Source organism: Gossypium hirsutum, chromosome A12, assembly GCF_007990345.1.
Source record: "Gossypium hirsutum isolate 1008001.06 chromosome A12, Gossypium_hirsutum_v2.1, whole genome shotgun sequence".
Lineage (NCBI taxonomy): Eukaryota > Viridiplantae > Streptophyta > Magnoliopsida > Malvales > Malvaceae > Gossypium > Gossypium hirsutum.
In genome coordinates this window covers 96,953,869-96,977,687 of record NC_053435.1, presented here as the reverse complement: position 1 = coordinate 96,977,687, position 23,819 = coordinate 96,953,869, and the positions used below count along the sequence as shown (strand labels likewise).

At 31.1% G+C, this 23,819-nt stretch overlaps 2 protein-coding genes and 2 long non-coding RNA genes across 5 annotated transcripts; 3 read left to right on the top strand and 1 right to left on the bottom strand.

Annotated features, from left to right (window-relative positions):
* Positions 1-2,255: 2,255 nt before the first annotated feature.
* Positions 2,256-4,391, top strand: LOC121211020 (uncharacterized). The gene is made up of 3 exons (XR_005906391.1): positions 2,256-2,306; positions 2,523-2,587; positions 2,673-4,391. It is a non-coding gene; the product is annotated as an uncharacterized lncRNA (long non-coding RNA).
* Positions 4,392-4,579: 188 nt separating this feature from the next.
* On the bottom strand, positions 4,580-6,169 carry LOC121211451 (uncharacterized). Its single transcript, XM_041084217.1, has 5 exons — positions 6,095-6,169; positions 5,796-5,887; positions 5,620-5,726; positions 5,289-5,535; positions 4,580-5,207 (listed from the first exon to the last, which is right to left on the bottom strand). Exons 1-5 carry the CDS (start codon positions 6,167-6,169, stop codon positions 4,580-4,582), a joined length of 1,149 nt encoding a protein of 382 aa, XP_040940151.1.
* A 572-nt stretch (positions 6,170-6,741) lies between these two features.
* On the top strand, positions 6,742-8,773 carry LOC121211019 (uncharacterized). Its single transcript, XR_005906390.1, has 3 exons — positions 6,742-6,788; positions 7,236-7,311; positions 8,721-8,773. It is a non-coding gene; the product is annotated as an uncharacterized lncRNA (long non-coding RNA).
* A 4,792-nt stretch (positions 8,774-13,565) lies between these two features.
* On the top strand, positions 13,566-15,535 carry LOC107939850 (homeobox-leucine zipper protein HAT5). 2 transcript variants are annotated; one of them, XM_041083193.1, is made up of 3 exons: positions 13,566-14,357; positions 14,436-14,818; positions 14,887-15,535. In XM_041083193.1, exons 1-3 carry the CDS (start codon positions 14,207-14,209, stop codon positions 15,271-15,273), a joined length of 921 nt encoding a protein of 306 aa, XP_040939127.1. In that variant the 5' UTR covers positions 13,566-14,206; the 3' UTR covers positions 15,274-15,535. The 2 variants fall into 2 exon arrangements, with proteins under 2 accessions (XP_040939127.1, XP_040939126.1); XM_041083192.1 differs by having other exon boundaries at positions 13,642-14,357; positions 14,430-14,818.
* Positions 15,536-23,819: the final 8,284 nt, after the last annotated feature.

Below are 23,819 nucleotides of genomic sequence, written 5' to 3'. Positions count from 1 at the left end.
GCAAAGAATAGTAACAAATCATATGTAATCGGCTATAAAGCCAAATGAAAAAATCAATGTAAAGGGGGAACCGATTGTTCAAAGAAAAAATACTTATCAATAAAAAAGAGAAAAAGTTTTGACGGTAGTTTCTTTTTTTTTTCTCTTTATTTCATTCTATTCTTTTCATTTTTACATATATTTTATACGAAAATCAAAAGAAGAAGAAAACGAAAAATACCTGAATCGATCTCCCTCCTCGTCGACGGACGTAGTCGGTGTCCGAGGGTCCCAAAAGGCGACGGAGTGGTTGTATGTTCGTTTGTTAATCATTTTCTCCATTTTTTTAAAAAATAAAAACTGATTTAAAGTTCTTTAAAAAAAAGGAAAAGGAGGTTTCGAAACGGGGCTAAAAGGCCTTGTCTGTGCACCGTCAGCCGCCGGTGCCATGGTGGCACGGTGGGCAAAGAAAGAGCCTTCGTCAAAAGAGATGAAAGGTTTCAAAACTTTTTTTGTTTTTTTTTTCTAAAAAAATATATATAAAGATGGGTTTTAAAACATTGAATGAAACAGCTGCGTCGGGTGTGAATCCGTGCATTCCCACCTTGAAAGGGTGATTTACATTTTTAATCCCTCCCTTTTGTAGCACCACTTGATCAGGCTTATTTCTTTTTTATTATTTTTTATTTGGCCCTCAAATTTTTCGTGTGGTTTTTTTTCAATTCGGTCCCTTGGGCTGTCTTGCTGAACATGCGGAGGGAACCAAGGGAATGTTTTCCCATCTAGTCCCTGCTAGTTTTAATGCGCTTCGTTCGGATCCTTGATTAACTTTCCAGTATTTATATTGAGCACCCCGAAATTTTAGCTTGTTTTCATCCCTGTCCTTAATTCATTTACTTCATTTATTTGCTTATTTTTTAAAAACTGTTGTATTGCTTATTGGATTTTTTACCTCAATATTATAAAAAAAATTTATACACCAAAATAGGTTGTCAGCCAGATTAATTACGAAAATGGTATGTTTTTTAGGTCGTGCCTATCTGACAGGCATAACCGATTTTTTAATATTAATTTTTTTTTTCGTTTAAAAAATTATTATTATATTATTTTTTAAATATTTATATTAATATATATGTAAAAATACGGGTTTTATACGGGTAAAAATACCCGAAACGGGTCGAGCCTGTCAGGCAGGCACGACTAGTCGTGCCTGACAGGTAGGCACAACACCCCCTGCTGCTGCTGCCTTCCCCCTGCATGCTGCCCATTTTTTCTCATGCATGAGTCTTATCACTCATGGGAAAAAAAAATTTTATGGGGGACCTTATAAGCATGGTCCCCCCACATATTGAAGCATCTACGGGTGAGAAAGAAAGGAGAGAAAGGAGAAGGAGAAAAAGAAGGAAGGTGAAGGAGAAGAAGAAGAAAGAAAAGGTAATGTATTATTTTAGTAATTTATTATAAAATTATGGTGTTTTGTGAGTTTTTAGTATGTAAATTTTTTTAAAAAAAATTGTATAATTATTTTGTTAGTAGTTTATGATTAGGTTATAAATTATTAGTTTTTTTTTGTATTTTGTTATAGTTATTTGTTTTGTTAATAATTTATGGGATTAGGTTACAAATTGTTAGTGTTTAGTGTATTAGTGTATTATGATTTTTTTAGTAATAATATATTTAAAAAAATTTATAGTTGATTTGGTTATATAAATTGTTAGTGTTTAGTAGTTTAGTGTATTAGTGTATTGTGATTTTTTAGTAATATATTTTTAAAAAAATAATTTTATAGCTATTTTATTAGTAATTTAAGATTAGGCTATATAAATTGTTAGTGTTTAGTGGTTTAGTATTAGCGTATGGTAATTTTTTTAGTAATATATTTAAAAAAAAAATATTTTTATAGCTATTTTATTAGTAATTTAAGATTAGGTTATATAAATTATTAGTGTTTAGTGGTTTAGTGTATTAGTGTATTGTGATTTTTTTTAGTAATATATTTTAAAAAAATATTTTTATACCTATTTTATTAGTAATTTAAGATTAGGTTATATATTGTTAGTGTTTAGTGGTTTAGTGTGTATTAATGTATTGTGATTTTTTTTAGTAATGTATTTTAAAAATAATTTTATAGTTATTTTGTGTTAGTATATGATTATAAATTGTTAGTGTTTATAGTTTAGTGTTTTGTGATTTTTTAATGTAATTTTTATATAATGTAATTTTATATTATTATATATTTATTTGATAATTTTTATTGATTTATTAAAATGTTGATTAAATTTGTTGTTACATAATTTTATAGGTTATTTGGAAGTTCTTCTAATTAGGTATGTTTCTAGTTCTTTTTTTTTAATTCGTATGTTTTTTATATTTAGATAGTTTATTTGTTTTTAATTATATTATTATTGTTATCTAACATAAAAAAATTGTAGGTAAAAAATGAGAAATTATGAGATATTTACTGTGTTTATTTCTAAAATTTGAAAAAATTTATTGTATCTTTTGAAATAAGAAAAACTGAATTTAATTTTTTTTAATTGCAGATTTGTAACAAATGGGTTCTTTGATTGATAATACAAATCACATATCAAGTACCATTAAGGAGATGGTAATAAAATTTTTATTTCATAGTCATGTTATTTGTTGAATTAAATTATATTGTATTAATTATTTCGCTAATATAATAATGTCAGGAGTCGTACCGCGTATTGAGAGGCCGTGTTAATAGTATAGGGTTTCAGCCAGATGAATGCCTAATACCATTCTTGGAGTTAGCCGGGTTCGGATCAGCAGCATTGATCTGGACTTTTGATCTGCGATATGACCTGATTTCCGCTTTAGTCGAGCGATGGCGTCCGGAGACCCACACATTTCATTTGCCGTGCGGGGAGTGCACCATCACTCTAGAAGATGTTGCAGTATAGCTCGGGCTCCCCATCGACGGGAATGCGGTCACGGGCGTAAGTTCGATCTCCAGGCCGGCAACCCTTTGCTATGAATTACTTGGACGCTCGCCAAGTGAGGGGAAATTTGTCAGTTTGAGGTTGTCATGGCTAAAGGCCAATTTTGAGTATTTGCCGAGTACTGCCAATGAACGGGAGGTGATGCAGGCCGTTCGAGCTTACATTATGCACCTTATAGGGGGTGTACTTATGACGGAATCAAACGGCAGTACTGTTCACTTGATGTACTTACCCCTATTATCTAATTTGCATAACACCCGTTCATACAGTTGGGGGTTCGCAGTGTTAGCCATGTTGTATCGAGAACTTTGTCGGACGACAGATCCTTCTGCGGTGGACATAGGCGGATGCCTCATACTACTGCAGTCGTGGGCACTTTACCGGATGCCATTCTTGGCACCAATTAGTCACCAATAATATATATTTCCACTCGTTAATAAGTGATGAATTTTTATGCATTGTAACAATTAGTTGACTTTTTTTTTCGGATTATATTGTTCTAACAATTTTTTTCTTAGATGGAGCACAAATCCGGGTATCGGAAGATCATACACGGTTCCGATATTCCGCCTGATGATCGAGAATCATTCTGGAGAGGGGGTAAGTTTTTCAATATCAATTTTATTTTATTATTTTATTTCACTCGACCTACGTTGGGGAGATAAGCATGAATAATATGTTACAATGTGGAACAACCGGTTTGAGAGGGTACCTCAGATGGATCGTGGCTTGAATCTTCAGCCCTCGTTACAGTACCTACAGTGGTACTGTGAGATAGGGAAACCATTTTTGTTTGGTGGGCGGTCGATGGTAGTCCCCCCACATACGACACGAATTGGGCAACATCTTCCAGATCCGAATCATGCACCAGAGCCAGAGCCACAGCAGGAGCCAGAGCCGGAACTACACTCTAGAGGTAATTCTTATCATCCAGATTTAGGGGGCGATGACTATTTCTCGGGCTCCTCAGGCCACGAATATCATTCAGAGTTTGATATCTTCAGCCCACTACCACTTCAGTACTCCAGTCATCCCGGCTCATATTTATCTTAGTACTCTACTCCTTCCGGCCCGTATCCACCTATGTACTCAACTCTTCCAGAGCCGTATCCACTGCCGTACTCTACTCCTCCTGGCCCATATCCACCTCCATATTCTACTCCTCTCGGCTCAAGTTCATCGATGGCATTTGAGACATATGATTTTTCGTCTATGTTTCACACACCTCCACATACAGATGAAGAGAACGTTGATCGTCGTAGTCGTCCGCAACGTGAACGTCGGGCTCCACAAAAATATACCCCTAGAACCACACCATCAAATCATCAATTTTAGAGGGTTTTGTAATATAAATAACTTCCTTTTTTATGTAATAAATTTTTGGCAAATTATGTAATGACTATTTATGTAATGAGTTTTTTATCATTAATTACAAAGGATAGTTATCATTTCCCCAGTTGAAGAATGTTATTATAATAGTAAATGAAATACATAATAAATCCGAGTTAAGTATGTATGAACACAAATAGTCATGCTTCACCTGAAGTAAGTATGTAAATTGTATATAAACATGTGCTTCGAAGGCGAATTTTGGATTTGCTTGGGTTGAAGTGCATAATTGCAAAAAAAGAGGAGTATTAAAAACAATCAATTTTAAAATGCTTAAAAAATCCATTTAATACTACTCGGTGGGACTTTTTCTTCCAACATGCAATTAACAAAATCTTAATTTCTATCTGATCGTGACGATTGTCCAATATGGTAGTTTGGAGCGGGCATTTATTCCGATTATGACCTTGTAATCTGCAAACTCCACACAACTTCCCATCGGATTTCTCTCTAATGTCCATTTCGTTACGGATTCTAGATGATTGTGGACGACCTTTTGGGTTCCTACGCAACCCTTTGTCTGGGACAAGCTCGAATGTCGTTGGAGGAACCTCCCAAGTAGATAGGTCAGGAAGTACGGGAAACTCATTCTCCCATACACGCAACGTGCGTTCGAGGGTATACACTTCATCGATAAATTGATCCACATTGAGCGAGACTTTAGCACAAGCTGCTACAACATGTGCACAAGGATAATGAAGTGTCTGGAACCTCCTACAATCGCACCGTCTATTTCGGAGATCAACTCCGTAGGACTTAGGTGGTATACCGGGTCGACGACCGATGGTCTCTGTAACACGAAACGTTTCATTACGTTGTGAATATACTTCTATATTCATCAACCTCGCTATCCAACGGTTTGCAACCATTGCATCCCTGACATATTCGACAAACACGTGTCCTGCCTCTATTTGGTTGACTTGTTGCTGACCTATTCTTGGCATCAAGGTAGCCAACCTGTAGAATGTAGCTGAGAAGACAGATGAAATCGGAAGATGTCGTGTTTTTAATAACACAGTGTTGATGCCCTCCACCAAGTTTGTAGTCATTTGACCGTAACGAAAGCCTTCGTCAAAACTTTGAGCCCATTGCCACGGCTCCATGGTACCCAACCATTGTCGGAAAGATGTGTTCGTTTGACCTTCCATGTCATTCTCAAGTCGAGTCATCCTTTGCCGGAAAATGTGTGGCTCAAGCTCGTACGCTGTGTATGTATTAAGAAAATATAAGTTACAGTCTCATCACAAAACATTAGGTTATATATTGAAAGGATAAGGTTATTCTTTACCCATTTTCACAACTTGTCTCTTCCAGTCTGGATTCTTATAATCTCGATGAAAGTTAGACGCAATGTGCCGTATGCAGTAAACAGATCTCCATGGCACACCGGAACGCCTAATGGCAGCAATTAATCATTTCCCTCTATCGGAGATGATGCAAATACTATCATTACTAACAACATACCTCCGCAGGTTTGTAAGAAAGAATTCCCACGACTCTATATTCTCTTTATCTACGATGGCAAACGCAATCGGGAGCACGTTATTGTTCCCGTCCTGAGCAATCACAAGAAGTAAAATCTGTGTATATTTACCGTATAGCCATGTCCCATCCACTTGCACAAACGGCTTGCAGTGGGGAAATGCACGTACACATGGATCAAACGTCCAGAACATCTGTTGGAAAATTCTTTTTCTCGGTTGTAGTTGCTCATCCAGGCCATAATAAGGTCGTGTCTGCAACTCAATGGCAGTCCCTGGTACGTACTCCCTCGTAGCGGCAATCCATCCCTGCAACTCATTATATGATGCATCGAAATCTCCGTACAATTGCTCCATTGCTATCTGTTTAGCTATCCATGCCTTCCGGTATGACACTCGATACTGGAATTGTAACGACCCGAACTTTAAGGTTATTAGGAAAGTGTATTTTCGGGTTACCGTTTCTGAAAAATGGATTAGATTATAAAAAAAAAGTAAAAATATTTATGAAGTTAAGTGAGTGATTAATTAAAGTTTAATTAAGTAAATTTAGCTTAATTAAGGATAATTGGATAAAAGATTAAATTGAATATAATATGAAAGTTTAGTTTTAAAGTAATAGAAAATAAAAGGATCAAAATGGCAATTAAGCCATACCCATGAAATGAGGCGGTGAATGGAAGAAAAATCAAGATTTTTCTTGAATTATGTATATTATTAAATTATTAAATATATATGTATATATATAAAAAAGAAGAAAAACAAGTGTATAAAAATGATTGGTACAAGTGTTAAATAAATATTTGTTATTAAATAGATTTTTATTATAGTTATTATTGTCATTATATATATATATAAAAGAAACAAAAGAATAAAAAGAGGAAAGAAACAGAATAGCAGGGGACGAAACAGAGAAGGGAGAAAGGAAGAAGAGAAAAAGGGAAAAATAAGGTTTTAAAGGTTCCAAGTTAATTTGGTAAGTCAATTTAGCCCATTTTCTTATGATTTTTGAGTTTTTGGAATCCTAGAGATAAATACTACTTGTTTTAAGTAGAAATTTTGAAAGTCATTAGATTTCTAAGTATGGTTCATGTTGAATAAAATGATGGAATTGGGGGTTTATTTGATAGAAATTTTGATTGGAATTGAATAAAGGATTGAATCGTAAACTAAGCTATAAGTTTTGAGTTTTAGGGATTAAATGGAAATAAATTCTAAATTATGAAAATATGCTGGAAATTTAATAGTTAAGTATGAGTTTGGACAAAATTTGAATAGAAATGAAGTATAAATTGAGATAGAAAAAGTAAGTAAATCTAGTTAAGATTAAATTGAAATTAAAGTAGAAATTGAATAAAAATTGTATTAATTAGATATAAATTAGTAGTGAATTAACGAATATGAATTGTTTTAATTCTCGTAGCTAATGTTGTCTCGGGAAACCTCGGCTAAGCAATGAAAAATGGCAAAGACAAAGGGAGTTAGCTCGAGAAAATACGGTTTGTATTTCTATAATCCGAACCTAGTTATTAATTGTTATGTTTTTTTTATTCAATGCATTTAATAAATGTTGAAGTGAGAATTATTGTGTTTATAATGGAAATGGATTAATTTGGTATGTGATGAATTTATATTGATTGAATTAAATTGAATTATATATATATGTGTGTGTGTGAATGAGATATTATGCAATTATGATAATTGAATTTTGGATAAATATTATGATAAATAATTAAGATGGGAATTATTTGTATTGTGTCTTTATAATTGAAATGAAATGATTTAGTGTGTGATAAATTTATATTGAATTGATTTATGAATATCTGTTTTATTGAATTTATATTGATTGAAATTATTTTGATTGAATTTATATTGATTGAATTATATAATATATATGATTTATGTAGAAATTTGAATATTGAATGAATGTTATATTGATAAATATATTGATTGGAAATATGAGGAAATTGGTATGAATATATGAGATTGTGATATTTGAATATTTGATATTGAAAAATGAATTGAATTGTATTGAATTATGAATTAATGTGAATAATTGAAATATATTGTTGAATTGAATGAAACTGTATGAATTGTGAAAATGGGTAAATATATGTAATTATCTGAATGAGATATTGATGAAAGAATTATTAAATTGAGAAAGTGAATGAAATACCCTATTAACTAGTCGGGCTAAGTCGGATATAATTGGCATGCCATAGGATCTGAAAGTGTACGGGATTTACCGGCTTTACCTATTAGGCACTTTATGTGTCGTATTTCAGGCACCTCGTGTGTCGTATCAGGCACCTCGTGTGTCGTTTTAGGCACTTTATATGTCGTATACTGATCAGGTACTATGTACCGTTTTAGGCACAATGTGCCGTACTGGTGTGTTTGGGTTGGAATCCGTGTATCCGTCAAAGTCCGGGTTTGTTAATAGAGGTAAATAAGTGAAAAGATAAATCGAGTGAATTTGATTGATTGAACTATTGGAATGAAATGAGAAATTGAATTGAGAATTGAAATTGAGATATGAGATTGAAAACATGAACCAAAAGGTTCATGAAATGAGTGAAGTTCAAATGGATGATGATTGATGTTAGAATGAATTAAAATGGTATATTGTTAAGAAGTAAAGTGTGAATACAAGTGAATTGTGAAAATATTGAAAGAATTTATACAGTAAGCAAATGAAAAGAATTGAGCAAATATGTTGTTGTGTTTGTTATATGGCTTGTATAGAATTTTTATGGTAAGTAAATGAAACTTATCTATAAAATAAATAAATGAATGGTTATATTTATCATTGTGATTTTAAGTTTAATTGTTATATTATCAAGTGTTCGGATTATAGAAATACCACTGAGCATACCATACTCAGCATACGGTTTGTTTCCGTGCGCAGGTTTAGTGAAGATAGAACGTTGAATCAGCATCCCAGTCCGATCCCGAATTCATTAAGGTAAAGTGTGTTAATTATTGGTAATGGCATGTACCTAGGATGTTTTATGTGTATGTCATTTTGAAATTGTAAATGTAAGGATGAAATAAATAAATTTAGATTTGGCTATGGTATAAAATAGGATTTGACTAATTTGGTATGAATTTGAATTTTTGTGAGACAATGTCAGATTGATTTTGGAATTCCCTATTCTAAATTGGGAAAATCATTAAAAATTGTATAAAAATAATTACAGGCTATAATTTATATTCTTAGAATCTTTAATGAGTCTATTTTCAAGAGAAATAAACGGGAACATCATCCAAGTCCTGTGCTATGAGATAATTAAATTTTAGTAAAGAAAGGTCGAAACTGTCAAATAGCAGATCAGGGGTAACTTTGAGGAATAAACTGTACTAATTGGCTAAACCAAAAATTCTGAAAATTTTATGGTAGAAAGGTATATGAGTCTAGTTTTAATAAAAATTAACGGAACTTAATTTGGAGTTTCGTATCTCTAGATATAAATATTTTAGTGACTGTTACTCAAGAAGACAGTTTTGACATGAACATAAGAAAGTAAATGAAATTGTGTGTAATTATTCTGTAAACTCTGGTAGTGCTCCATAACTCTCTTCCAGGACGGTTTGGGGTTAGGGGGTGTTACAGGAATCGTGCCTGTATTTCGGCAATCAGTACCGAAACCTTAATGGCCGGCATGTCTTCAACCATTGGCATGATGCACGCACAGATAGTTTTGGAATCAAGTTTTCGATGATCTTCTGTTATACGTGATGAAGTGCATGTGTGAGGCCCAACAAATTTTCGTATCTCCCACATCTGCAACTTTTGGATAAATGCAGCTTGTATCCGCCAATTGCAGCCTTCCGCTGACTTCCAACACTCTCCAATATATAATGTCGGTTTAGACACGACGACTTTATAGTCTACTGATATATTCATACTATACCGTTTAATGGCAAATACGCACTTCCTTATTTTCGAATCTCTGGCCCATGAACAACTCCTCAGGGTCAGAATATACGGCCATCCGATGAGTAGATTGTATTTCAGGGTACTCTGGGAACTCGGCTACATGCGCCGCATCGGGGTCTATCCGAGACATGTGTACCCCAGGATTATTATGTATCACAATATGACGAATCTGGTTCCCGACTGAAGACGCATTAACATTTACTTCCTCATTCACGCCTTCATCGTCAATATCATCCGAGACCTCATCCACGTCGGGATCACTTTCACTATCGACTTCATGATCAGAAGGATCACTACTATGGTATACATCATCACCAACCACAGCAGTCTCGGGTGCAGCATTAAGATCAATGTCGATCCCATGTATAGTTGATTGACTACCAACGTATGATACCGGAACCACCATACATGGTTCTTAAGCTCTATCTTCTTCATCTAATGAAGTGGCATCTTCAGTTTCCTCCACACCAGCTAACTCAGCAAATAACTGAATCGGTACATTTTGGTTGCTCCAAGTCCCACAATAAAGAGCGACCATTGTCTCCACATCTTCATCGTCTACAAGTTCCATTTCGGTGAATTTTATGGGATCCGTCGAAACTGGAAACTTGTAGAAAAGTTTCGAGATCCTTCTCCCACAACGTTTATAAATTTTTTCACTAATTTTTTCCTTCATATCATCAAAAGAGATATTTCTATTGAATCTCATTGCACTTGTTTGCGACATTCAAATATACATCCTACGCTTGTTGTCAAAATTTCTCCATCAAAATAAACGCATACGAAAAACTGATTCTCCATATTCAATACTAGATCTGTTAAAAAAATTTCAAAATTCTCAAAATAGTTTCGAATAGCAAAAAAGTTACATAAAATTTTTAATGCAAAATTTTTTATTCAGAAGCTAACAAAATTAATAATCTAACAAACTTTTAAATAATAAAATTTCTAACAAAATTCTACATCCTATTTAAAAATAAATAAATTAAAATACCTTATCCTTCTTCTTGCTTTCCTTTCTTTCCTTCTTCTCACTCTATTCTTACTTCTATTTTGCTGCTAAATTTTCTGTATGTTCTTCATCTGATTTTCGAGGGAATATATAGGGAAAAATTAAGCATGTGGGCTCCACCAGTTGTGCCTACCAAGAAGGCACAACTAGTCGTGCCTGTCAGATAGGCTCAACTAGTTGAGCCTGTCGGGTAGGCACAACATGTATGTATGCTTCCATATACACGGGTTGTATACTAACCCGAAAAAAAATATATAATAATAATTTTTTAAACGAAAAAAAAAATTTAATATTAAAAAAATCGGTTATGTCTGTCAGATAGGCACGACCTAAAAAAACATACCATTTTCGTAATTAATCTGGCTGACAACTTATTTTGGTGTTTTTTTTATAATATTGAGGTAAAAAACCCATTGCTTATTATTTTATTGTTTTGCATTATTTGTTTCAAGTTTTGTATCATTCAGCTTAAACCTTTTCATATGTATTTTTTTTTTGTTTGATTATCATAAATTATTACATACTGTTTATTTTAAAATTTGTCTTACATATATTATTTTTTATATATTCTATTTATTTTTAGAGTGCCTTATTATATATTAATACATTATTTCATTTATCATATTCTTTAAATTTTGTATATATATTGTCTAGCTAAAACTATTTTATATATATAACTATTTTATATTCTTTATTTTAGATTTCTTTTATACATTATTTATTTTAAACTTGTTATATTATTCTCAAGTTATTTATATATTGTTCTTTTTTTTCTAAATGTTATTTGAGCTAAACTATTTTTTATGTCATTCTAAAATTTGTTATACGTTACTTATTTGTAAATTTTTATGTATCATTTATTTTAAGCTATTTCGTATATTTTATTTATTTTGAAGGGTTTTACATATATTTGATTTTGAATTTGTTTTCATGTATTATCTATTTAAAATTGTTTTATTATTTTAAATTATTTTATATACCTTATTTTTAAACTCCATTTTATTTATTTTAAAATGTTTCATTATTAATTATATTAAGTTTTTTTTCCATATTATTCATTTTACCCTTTTATGTATATATATTTTAATATTATATTTTTATATATTATGTATATAGTTTTTAATACTATTATCATGTATATTTATATGTAGCATTATCAGTATTTTTAATATTATGTTTTCGTCACCTTACTTACTATTATTATATGTTTATATATATATTCACTGTTTTTATTTCGTGATTAATAATATTATTATCGCATTTAATATCGCATGCATTGTTATCGTTTCTAACATTATTGTCAAGTTTATTATTTGCTTCGATGTATTTCTAACTCTTTTATTTTTTGTTTCTTACCCATTCTGTATCAGTTTGCTTTTTATTAATTTAAAATTTTTCATTCATGCTTTCTAATTAATTTCAATAAGCAAGGCAACGTACTGATTTAACATTAAGTCGTCGATTTCATCGCTATGTTGGGTGAATGTCAATCGACTTATGTTAAAAACGGAATGTCCTTCTCAAAAGAAACCGAAATTATAAAAATTCTCGTGTTTTGATTGGATCACGATTAAATGTTACATTGAACTCGCATTTTTGAAAATTGAGACGACACATGTTTAATGAGATACTATTTTTTGGGCGTCACGAGAGTGCTAATACCTTCCTCGTGCGTAACCGACTCCCGAACCCTATTTTTCTCTAGAGTTTTAATGTAGACCTAAACTCGGCCTTCTTTTTACCCAAAAATAAATTTTTCTGTTAAAAAGACGATTTATTAGGTGTCCGATCACACCTAGGAAAAAGGATTGGTGGCGACTCTCAATTTTTTTATAAAATCAAAATTCGATTTTCAAATTTTCAATAAATCACCTCAATTAGCGCCCAAGCAAATTTTATGTCGCTACATTCATGGGCTGGGCCGAGTCCGGTAAAAAAGTGGGAGGCTTTGAGCAAAAAATAGGCTCGAAAAATAAATTTGGACAAAAAATAATGCCTGTTTAAAAAATGGATCGAGCTTCAGGTAAGACATTTTTTGCCTAGGCCCAACCCGAATTCACAAAAGAATAAAAAAAATCTACTTTTTTTTGTTGTTTTAATGTTATTTTCTTATTGTTTTCTCTCTATTTTGCTATCATTTTACTATTATATTACTACTATTTTATTTTTATTGTTTGGATATTATATAACAGTTGTTTTATTGTTAATTTTGTTATTATTTTAGAGACAAGTTATTTAAATATACATATTTTTTAAAATTGATTGAGAAATATTTATTTTAATGTTTTTAGTATTTTTGATGTATTATATATATTTAAAAATTATATAAAAAATTAATATTGATGGGTCGGGCTAGGCCTGTATTTTAATATTTTTATCTAAGTCGGGTTTGGATAAAATTTTAGTCCCATTTTTTGGGTCGGGCCAAACTCAAACCTAATAAACAGACCTAAAATTTTGATTGAACACAACTCGGCCCATAAATACCTCTAACAGGATACCTAGTTTGAGTATTTTTTTCATATAAACCTTAATTATTATAATAATTTATATGATTCCTTATCATTTTGTAGATATCTTTTGGAAATTCTAAAAATTTCTTGAATTTGATCATAAGTTGTTGATGATTTTGATAGATATGTTCTCATATTTGGGTTGTCATCCAATTTTCTTTTTTACCCATTTTCATAAGTTAAAGGAAGATTCCTTTTCATTCCCTATTGCTTTTGCAATTTTACATATGAAATTCATGTGTTGTTTCACATTTAAAGAACAAATAGGGCAATATGAGCCCAAGAAAGCCATGCAAGTTACTGTATCCCAACTATTGGTAGCAATCTAAAACTAGGAGATACTATTCCAAGCAAAAGTTGGAACAATGTTGAGTACTTTTCACAAATAAAAAGTGATGGCCTTAGGTGTAAAGAATTGATTCACTAAAGCTATTTTAGGAATATTAAACAAAGATAAAATAAAAATCAAATTAAGCACATCATGCCCCCATGAAAACCAATCTGCTGGACTTAATACAAACCCATCATACTCAACTCTCACTGTTGTTGTTGTTTTTGTTTTAAATTTTTTTTTCTCTTTTTGCCACTTCATCTTCTTCCCCAAGCTTTCCTTCCATCTATTTCCTCTACCGGAAACTCAACAAAATTTCTACTTCTTCTGACTGATGATGGGTGTGATCTGCCGCTGTTCCCACACATCCCATATCACTGAAATCATCATCACCAGCTTCTTTCGCCACAAGCCTTAAACAAGTGAAGTGAAGAATTTCATATTCTTTGAAACAAAGAAACCCACCTATCCAGTGTGGCCTTCTTTTCCCCTTTTAATCTTATTGGATCTTCTTCTGACGATGTTGATGATAATGATGAAGCTGATATTTTGAAAGAAAAAAAAACAGCAAGATCGATCCTTTAGCTTGAAAATTTTAATGGCGGGTGGGAGGGTCTATCGTAGTAATACTAGTGCTGATGCTGGTTCTAATAATCTCTCTGTTTTGCTTCAAAGTCAATGGGTTCCTTCCTCTTCTGAGCCTCTTGATACCCTTTTCATTCCAGGCTCTTCTCCTTCTTCTTTTCTTGGTATTCTCTCCATCTTTTTTTTTTTAATTTTATTCTCATCCTTTCTTTGTGATCTGAAAAATGATGGTCCAGTTTCAGGTACAAGATCGATGGTAAGCTTCGAAGGCGTTGACCGAAGAAGATCGTATTTTAGGACATTTGATGAAGAAGAGAAGGTGGAGGAGGATATAGAAGAGTATTTACATCGATCTGAAAAGAAGAGACGGCTTACGGTTGACCAAGTCCAGTTTCTAGAGAAAAGTTTCGAGGCGGAGAACAAGCTTGAACCCGATAGGAAAGTTCAGCTGGCTAAAGACCTTGGGCTCCAATCACGACAAGTTGCCATATGGTTTCAGAACCGCAGGGCTCGATGGAAGACCAAGCAGCTTGAGAAAGACTATGACAGTTTGCAAGCCAGCTATAATAGCCTCAAGGCCGACTATGACAATCTCGTCAAGGAGACTGACAAACTAAAAGAAGAGGTAATTAATTAGCTACAAAATTCCATATAGTCAATAATGAAGTCAATTTTCATGTTTATATATTTCAGGTTGTTCAGCTCACGGACAAGTTACTTTTGGAAGGGAAAGAGAAGGGAAAGTCGGAGCTTCCTGATGCGAAAACATCCTCGCAAGAGCTACCATCAGAGGCTGCCGAGGGGGAAGAGTCTAAGGTTGTGCCAGTGATGAAAAGCGATTACACTGAAGGGGTTCATTCTTCAGTACTCTTGGAGGGTGCTGGTTCATCTTATCCATTTGAACCAGACCAGTCTGATTTATCACAAGATGAGGAAGACAACTTGAGTAAGGGCCTCTTACATCTTCCTTCATGCGTCTTCCCTAAACTCCAAGACATCGATTACTCCGACCCGCCTGCAGGTTCCTGTAATTTTGGATTCCCTCTTGATGATCATGCCTTTTGGTCTTGGGCTTACTGAGTTCCTGTATTTATAATCTCTCTTGTTTAAGTCTGTTCTGTAGTAGCAATTATAAGTAAGCAATAAAAACCCAATGAATGGCATTGAAATGCAAATGTGTTGGTGTTGGTTTGTGGTTCGAAATGGTTGTTTTTTGTCCCCTTGTGTAATCTTAGTTTGCTTTGGGGGGATTCTTACTTCTTAGAGTTGGATAAGCTTCAATTCCCCAGGAATGTAATTAAATAACAACTTTTCTGATAAGGTTCTTAGAAATGTTACACAATCCATTGCAGCTTCTTTTATGCTTTATTCATTCATTATGGGATCATAAATATAGAGATTCGCTTATTGAACGCAGGCATTTGACCCTTTGCATATGCAAAATTCAATGAGATAAGATCAAACATAGCAGTTAGCAGGCTTTGAATTGCTAATACGGCTATCTCACTGAAAGCTGAAAAAAGTAGTATTTTCCGTGATGTGAAAACCCATGAGAATGCGTTGATTGACACTTTCTGTATAAATTCTTCATCTACAGTTTCAGTAACTTTCATGGTGGAGCTGCTTTAATGTTGAACAACAGTATGTTGCTTTACTTCCAGTTGACATATTTCCTTGGAATTGGCTCCACAAAAGGAGATTTGGAATTTTATTATTCTGTATTAGTGGGATGAACTATTGAGTGGGAACCACTCCATGTGTGAGGTGCTACCATCCCTTCAAACTTCATTGCCTTTGCATGGGTTTTTTTACTGATATAAGTTAAAAAAAAAAATTATATACTAAAAAAATAAGTTGTTAGCTGGATTATTTATTAAAATGGATTATTTTTTTTCATTCACGTCTATCTAACAGGCGCGACTCTTTTTTTTATATTAAAAAATATTTTTTTTTGTTTTTTAAAATAAAATATTATTTTTTGTTTTCAGATTATAGATACGAATACATGTTGTGCCTATCTCTGAGGTGCGACTAATTGAGCCTTTCTCAGAGGCGCGACTAATCGTGCCTATCTCAGAGGCACAAATGGTGAGGCCCACAGGAATGTCTGTTGCTTAAAATACAAAACACTAAAAACATTGATATTTGTGGGTGTTAAATAATTTATATAACTTAATCTTGATATCCAAGTTGATATAAAAAAATTAAATGAGTTAACAGCAACTATTAACATACCAATACTTAACAGTAACTTAAAAAATTTAAATGAGCTTAAACATTATTTGTCCAAATTTATTTTCAAAATGAAATGATTTTTAATTTTTTTATAAACTTATATGTTAAACTCACCAAATATTAAACTAAACACAACAATTTATAACTTAATCCTAAATTACTAATAAATTAATTTTAAAATAATTACAAACACAAAAAATTTTAACATAATCCTAAATTACTAACAAATTAATTTTAAAATAATTATAAAAACAAAAAAAATTACATTCATACAAAATATTAATCCAAAACTATAAATACTAAACATAAATATTTTATAATTAATAATTAATAACAAAAAAATTACATGCATGCAGCAACAAAGGCTGTAGGAGAGCTACTGTGCGGGCAGAAGGGGCAGCTGGGTGGGCGGTTTGCTGCTGCAGGAGGGGGACTGTGTGGGCAGCCCATTCACGCCTACCTGTCAGGCTCGATTAATCGTGCCTATCTGACAAGCGCGACCCGTTTTTACCCGTATTTTGACCTGTTAAACCATATTTTTACCTGTATATATATTTAAATCTTTTTAATAAAAATAAAAATAATAATATTTTATTTAAAAAAATAAAAAATTAATATAAAAAATTGAATTGCGCCTGTCAGATAGGCGCGAATGAGAAAAACAACTCATTTTGATAAATAATCGGGCTGACAACTTATTTTGGTAAATAATTTTTTTTTAAAAATTATTTCAGTAAAAACGCCCTTTGCATTTTAGATTTTAGATGCAATTTTGGTTTGTGATTCTTTTTTTTTTGGGTCACTCTTCTTTTGCCAGTGAAATCTGCAAAGTATTTATACTTTCAATCACACACAAATGAGACTACTAATAAAAACCCAGAGATGCTAACAGGGAAGATGTTTTACGCTGCTTTGAAGAACCAACTCCTGGTGCCTGGGCGCTGCTTAGGAATGACTTGCTGTGTTCTGATTCTTGTAATGGTTAATTAGATTGAGTTCCTTTCTTTTATTATAAAAAACAAAAGGTCAAATCAGTGTGCTTTCTAAACCTTAGATTCAACAGCTTGAATTGTGTTATTCAGTGAAAATACACATTTTCTTAAGTGCCCCGTCGATCAAAATTAGAAGCCGAACGGAGAAAATGGATAGTTGATACTGATGATGATGCTTTTGTCACGGTGCTATTCGCGGCCCGTGACAGTTTCACTTATACTTTGCAAGACTTGTTATTTTAGCAATCTAAGGGCCAGGGGCAAACCCCAAACTGATTTCACCTTAAAATTTATGTTATTTAACCAAAAAATTGAACACATGTACAATATACCACCACTCTAAACCCAGTTTTATAAAACTTGATTAATGATGGTGTAATTCAACTAGTTGAACCAAATTTGTGAATCAAAACTTATTTTCAACCTTGTTAAATTTTATTTTTAAAAATTGGGTTTTATATTAGATAAAATTAAAACTCGGTACGAGAAATGAAATTTTATAGAAAAGAAGCTCATTGAATTTAATTAATTAAAACACTAGTGTAAAATAGTCAATTAACTTGAGAACAATGCAAAGTCTTTCTCTCAAAATTCAAATTTTAAATACCCATTGGAGACACCTTTTTCAGCAACCCCTGACATGTGGCAACTAGCCTGTGGGCAGTTGGTAGCCACTCTCATTCAATGGGGAATCTAGAACTATTTTTAAATTAATTTTTACCATATATTAATTTATAATTTTATTAATTTTAAATTATCATTTTAAAATTTTGGATGTACCTCTCCCCAAATTAATTTATTAATTTTATCGCCTAGGCCCTTTTCTAAGTTTGATCAGTTTTCAACTTGAAGAAATATTTTTTTTTTTAATAAAAAAACTCCGTCGAGTTAATAGCTACTCAAGTTTATTTGAGTGTATTGTATGGCGACTTATTTTCTGGAGCTCAATGGCGCTTGATTAGCCTAAGTAATTGGTGACTCGTTTTTATCAACACGGAATTCACGTATTTTGATCATATTATCAAAAACACATTCATGTTTTGTTTGGGATGATGAGCCCAAACCAAATATTTTTTAAAATTTAATTTAACTCCATTGTACTGGAGTTTGTTATAATTTTTCAAAGAAGTTTATAACTTAATTATGCATAGGGCAATAAGTAGAAATGTAGAAAAATAGTAGGTATAAATTCATTATTCATATTGCAACTCTCTTATCCATATCTTAAGTTTCATAACTTAAATTATATAATATCAAAACCACATTGAAGTTATGAAGAGAGAGAGAGTTAACAATAGACCTGGTGAGTTGGCACAACTTAAATTTATATTTAATAATAATTTTAACTATATTTTATTTTTTAAACAATTAAACTAGTTTTCGACCTACAATAACCAAAGACTAGACAAAATTACCTCCAATTAATTTTTATTATATAAGAGATCTGGTCTCGGTGTATATTAAATTTGTAATATAAATTAATAAATTAATTTTGAAAGTAGATATTTTATAAATTTAAAATTAGTTAAAAATATGTTTTCATTAATTAATTAAAAAATGTAATGAATACGTAAAAATTTTCAGTACAAAGTTCACCCATATAAATTTTGTAAATAGAAAAATATTGTGTTTGTATAGGTATAACATAATTCTGGTCTTCAAAAAATCTATATATATATATATATATATATATTCAATCATGTTTTGGAAGTTTATATTACCTGCCCGTATAAAATTTTAAATTTCAACTCTAATATTTAAATTTTGTTAGGAAACTTCGACTTTTATAGTAAATTTATTAATTTTAGATATTTATACAATATGATATAGTAAACTATAATTAAATTATAGTTTGCCTACATGTGTTATGCACATTTTTTTTGTATTTAATAATAAAAATATGTTTAATAAATTCATATTGTATTTCATAGATATTATGTAACTACACAATATAAATTTGAAATTAAAACATATTTATTGATAATCAAATATTAAAAAATACTAAATGATTTTAGTAGATTTTTGTGCATATATAAATATGTTATTTTATTAATAAGATAAAATTGTCCTTCGCATTGCATATTCATAAAACCATGAAAGATCGAAACTGAAATATGAAATTATACCATTTAAAGGAAAGCATGCTAACTTAAGGTGCGCAAGTCATTTCTCATAATTGCCGACCTTCACCCTACAAAATTTCATCTGTTCCTCCTTTCTTCTAACTTAAAATCAACTCAAACTCTCGAGATCTCTAACATGTTCAACGCACAATTTAACTAACATGTAGTTTTTTAAAAAAATTTTAAAATAAAAAATCTAAAAAGAAAATTAGGATATTAAAAAAAAAAAGAAAATTTATATTGAGAGTGAACAATGATGAAAAAACAACCAATTTTTTTCATCATCGCGGTGGGCGTTGTAGTCCTCTCATTTCATCATCATCTTCATAATAGGTAAAAGGAAAAAAAAGTTATTATAATATATATAATTTGGTTGAAAAGTATTTTTATTAAAAAATTAAAATTAATAAAAGAATAAAATATTTGAATTATTTTCAATTTTGGATATTTTATTGGTTTTGAACGATTCACTGCTTTCCTGATTCAAACTCTGATAGTTGGATAAAAATAGAATATCTGGTAATTGATAGATGGATCAATTGTGTGAAATATCTTACAAATAAAATTCCAAACTACTGGGAATTATTAATAGTTACATCCAATGAAAAATAATAAAGAACTAAGTTTTTATACTAACTTTAGCTTCATATATATATTATGAAAATTATGGTTATTATAGATTAGTTGTATAGTAAAATCAGACGTAACTTTTTTTGTTGTTAGAATATAGATTATTTTATAGAGTTCCCAAGTACTTCAGTTTCCTTAAAATAAGAATTTTTTTAAACTTTTTATAATTTATAATATTTTAAATTAATAATGGTAAAATTTTATTTTAACCTCTAAAAATAATAATAATTTAATTTAATTCTTTAAAAGTTATAAAAATATAGACTACGAAAATAACAAAATTAAATCTTTATTATTATAAAAATATATAATTTAATTTCAGTTTCGTGCGTGCACTAAATGAATCATTGGAAAAGCCAATAATATTGCCATACTGGACCTTCCATGGTCCTTATTATATGCGTTATAATAACGTGGACGTGCTTGCATGACTTAATTAAAGTGGATGATGGATGATATCCTTTGGTTTTCAAAGTTAGACCTCTTCATTTGGGCTGGACATTGAAGTCCATTTCCGGCCTCTTTGATTTTTCAATTACATGCAATTGTCGGGTGAACCCATAAATATCTATAGATATTTACATGAAGGTGAATGGGGGAAAAGAGGGTTTTATCATCTCCTGGAACTATGATCATGGTAAGTTTGAACTTGAGGACAAGTTTTTTCTTTCTTTTGGTTTCATACATAAACTATGATTTACAGATGGGAAGTCTAAAGCTTTCAAAGAGAGTGGTTGAATGGATTGAAGTCAATCACCTCCAGAATAATTGAAGGGGACCTTTTGAAGAATTTCAAGAGCTTCGTATTCAAAAGTCAAGTTTCTCCAAAGAGCCAAGGTTGTATATTACACTGGACATTGGAGTACGAGAAACTGCATGAGGGTATTCCAAATCCAGAGACAATGTTACAGTTTGTAATCCAAATTTGCAAAGATATGGATTCTCACATAATCCAAGGAAATTAACCAAACTATACAAGGCATCAAAGATGGTTGAGATTGAAAATCCCATCTGTTTGGTGTGTGTAAGAATAAATAAACGCTGGGAGACAACCAATTATTACCTTTTATTTCCCTTTGTAAGTTAAAAACGTCTCGCAGTTGAAATGTTACACTAGTAGCGTAATGGACTCGAAATACTTTTAATATTAATAAAATTACTTATTACATAACAACACAAACACATGTAAATATTTTTCTTATGTTGCTGCTACTATTTCTTTTAGGCTTAATTTAGTAACGCTCTCAAAAATGTTTTTAGAAAAAAAAATGTTTTTGAAGAGAACTTAAAATTTTCTAACTTCTTAAAAAAATATTTTTGGGCTAATTTTTTTACTTAAAAGAAGTATTTTTCTTTAAAAAAATAACTTGTTTAGGAATACTTTTATATTAAAAGTATTTTTTGTCCCAAAAATACTTCTTAAAAGTAATACTAAACACGCAACACCAAACTGAAATATGATAAATTAAAATACTCAAAGACTTGATAAGTAAATTTCTCATTTAGATTGACTGTTGAAAAAACTTTTAAGATCAATTTTGAGAGTGTAGCGACACTAAACTTTAAATAGGGATAATTGCTTCATAAACCTTCCTTATTATTATTTTTTATTCTCTTTCAACACCAAAAATAGAGAAGCCTTATATGAATTAGTCCAAAAAGCTTTTTTACCAAAAAGTATTTTTTGTAAAATAATTGATTCCAACTGGAAATAGATTTTATTTATTTTTTGAAAAATTATTTTTTTTGTTCGAATTATATTTGACATAACAATTAACGTTATTCATAGTAATTTCTTCTGTTCACATTATATTTAGAAACTATAAATTCAACTAATAATTATAAATTATATGTAATAAGATTTTTCTAAATTTTTTATAATTAAAATTTTATACCGTATATGTAAATTAAATTAATATTAAGGATAATTATAAAAGCTTTAGAAAAATATTATTATGTATAAATTATAATTATTAGAAATTTATAGTTTCCAAATAAAATGTGAGCGAAAGAAAACTACTATAAATATCAGTAACTACTATGTCAGACATAATTTAAATAGAAAAATTATTTTTCAAAAAATAAATAAAATTTATTTGCAGTTGGAATCACATTTTTTACAAAAAAATAATTTTAAGTAAAAAAAAAACTTTCTGAAACTATTTAAAGAAAATAATGTGAGTTTACAAAGCAATTAAACCTATTTAAGGGTTGTTGTGGTCACAATATAAGACGACACCCTTAAAACGTTTTTTCAAAAGTCAATCTGAATAAGAAATTTAGATATCAAATCACTTAATAATTTAATTTATCACAATTTAATTTAGTATCGTCAATATGTTAAATTACACCAACAAAATACTATCGCAAATTCTTATTTTCATAATTAATTTGTTTTTGTAAAAATTCCTAATTCTCGCCCACTTGCTCCAACCCCAGCCAAACTTATTTATCACACTTTGCTTATGCACACACAACATTTACACCATGCACACTCCTATAAATTTATAGGCTTGACACACCGCCTAAGACCCTTCCAGCAAATTCAATTTGCTGCCATATTTATCCATTAATATTATTTATTATGGATAATGCTTCACATGACCTTTGTAAAAACTTTGTAAACTAGCTTCTTCCCACCTTATTTCTGCCCATGAATTTTCAATTACATGTATCACGAAACTCTAAGAAATTGGCCAAATGAGTATTTGAGTCTTCATCCTGCAAACCATCAAGCTGAACAATCTGTTGAATCATTTGAATAGTGTTAGGTTTCAGTTCAAAATTATTTGCAGTAATGGCAGGTCTAACAATACTCAATTCAGCCCCAGTGAGAGTGGGCTTAGCATAATCGTACTTAGTACGAGGAGCAGAATTCTAATAGGAATTGCGACAATCACAGGAGGTAGCAGTTTCAGCCATCTCCTCAGTATTATTAGTTTAGTCCTCGTGCTCTTCTTTTATATACTGTAGACTCCTCCTTATTTCTCTACGATTTCTGCAAGCTGTGCTTTCAATTTCACTGTCAAAAATTAGAGGTCCTAACGAGTTTTTTCTAGTCATAAACCACAAGAACCTTCCAGAAGCAAACAAAAAAAATTAGTAATTAAAAATAAAACCAAAACAAAAAAATAACATGCAATAAAATAAAATGGCTAAATTAATAAAAATCAAGTGTTCCTAATATCTTAGTCCCCGGCAACGGTGCCAAAAACTTAATGATCTTTTTATGATTCACTAAACTAGACCACGATCACGACTAAGGCAAGCGCACCTATCGAATGGTAGTATAGTTATGGTGAGTCCAAAATATCGTATCCACGATGACTAACAGTACTAGTATTAGCTATATTTCTATGATTTAGCCTAAAATATGAGGGATTTGTTTTAATCTAAAACTAACTAACTAATTAACTACTGAACGCGACAGAGAGTGAATTGGGAAAAATATTTGAAGAAAACTTATAAAGAGGACAATACCCAGGAAAGAATCCACCTAGATTTCACTTATTATTCTGACTTTGAATCAAACTATTTATTCACTTGTCTTGATCCGTAGAAATCCCTAAATTATGTTAATATCTCTTTCGAGACTAAAAACAACTAACTCTAGGTTGATTAATTGAAATCTCTTTCTAATTAAAAC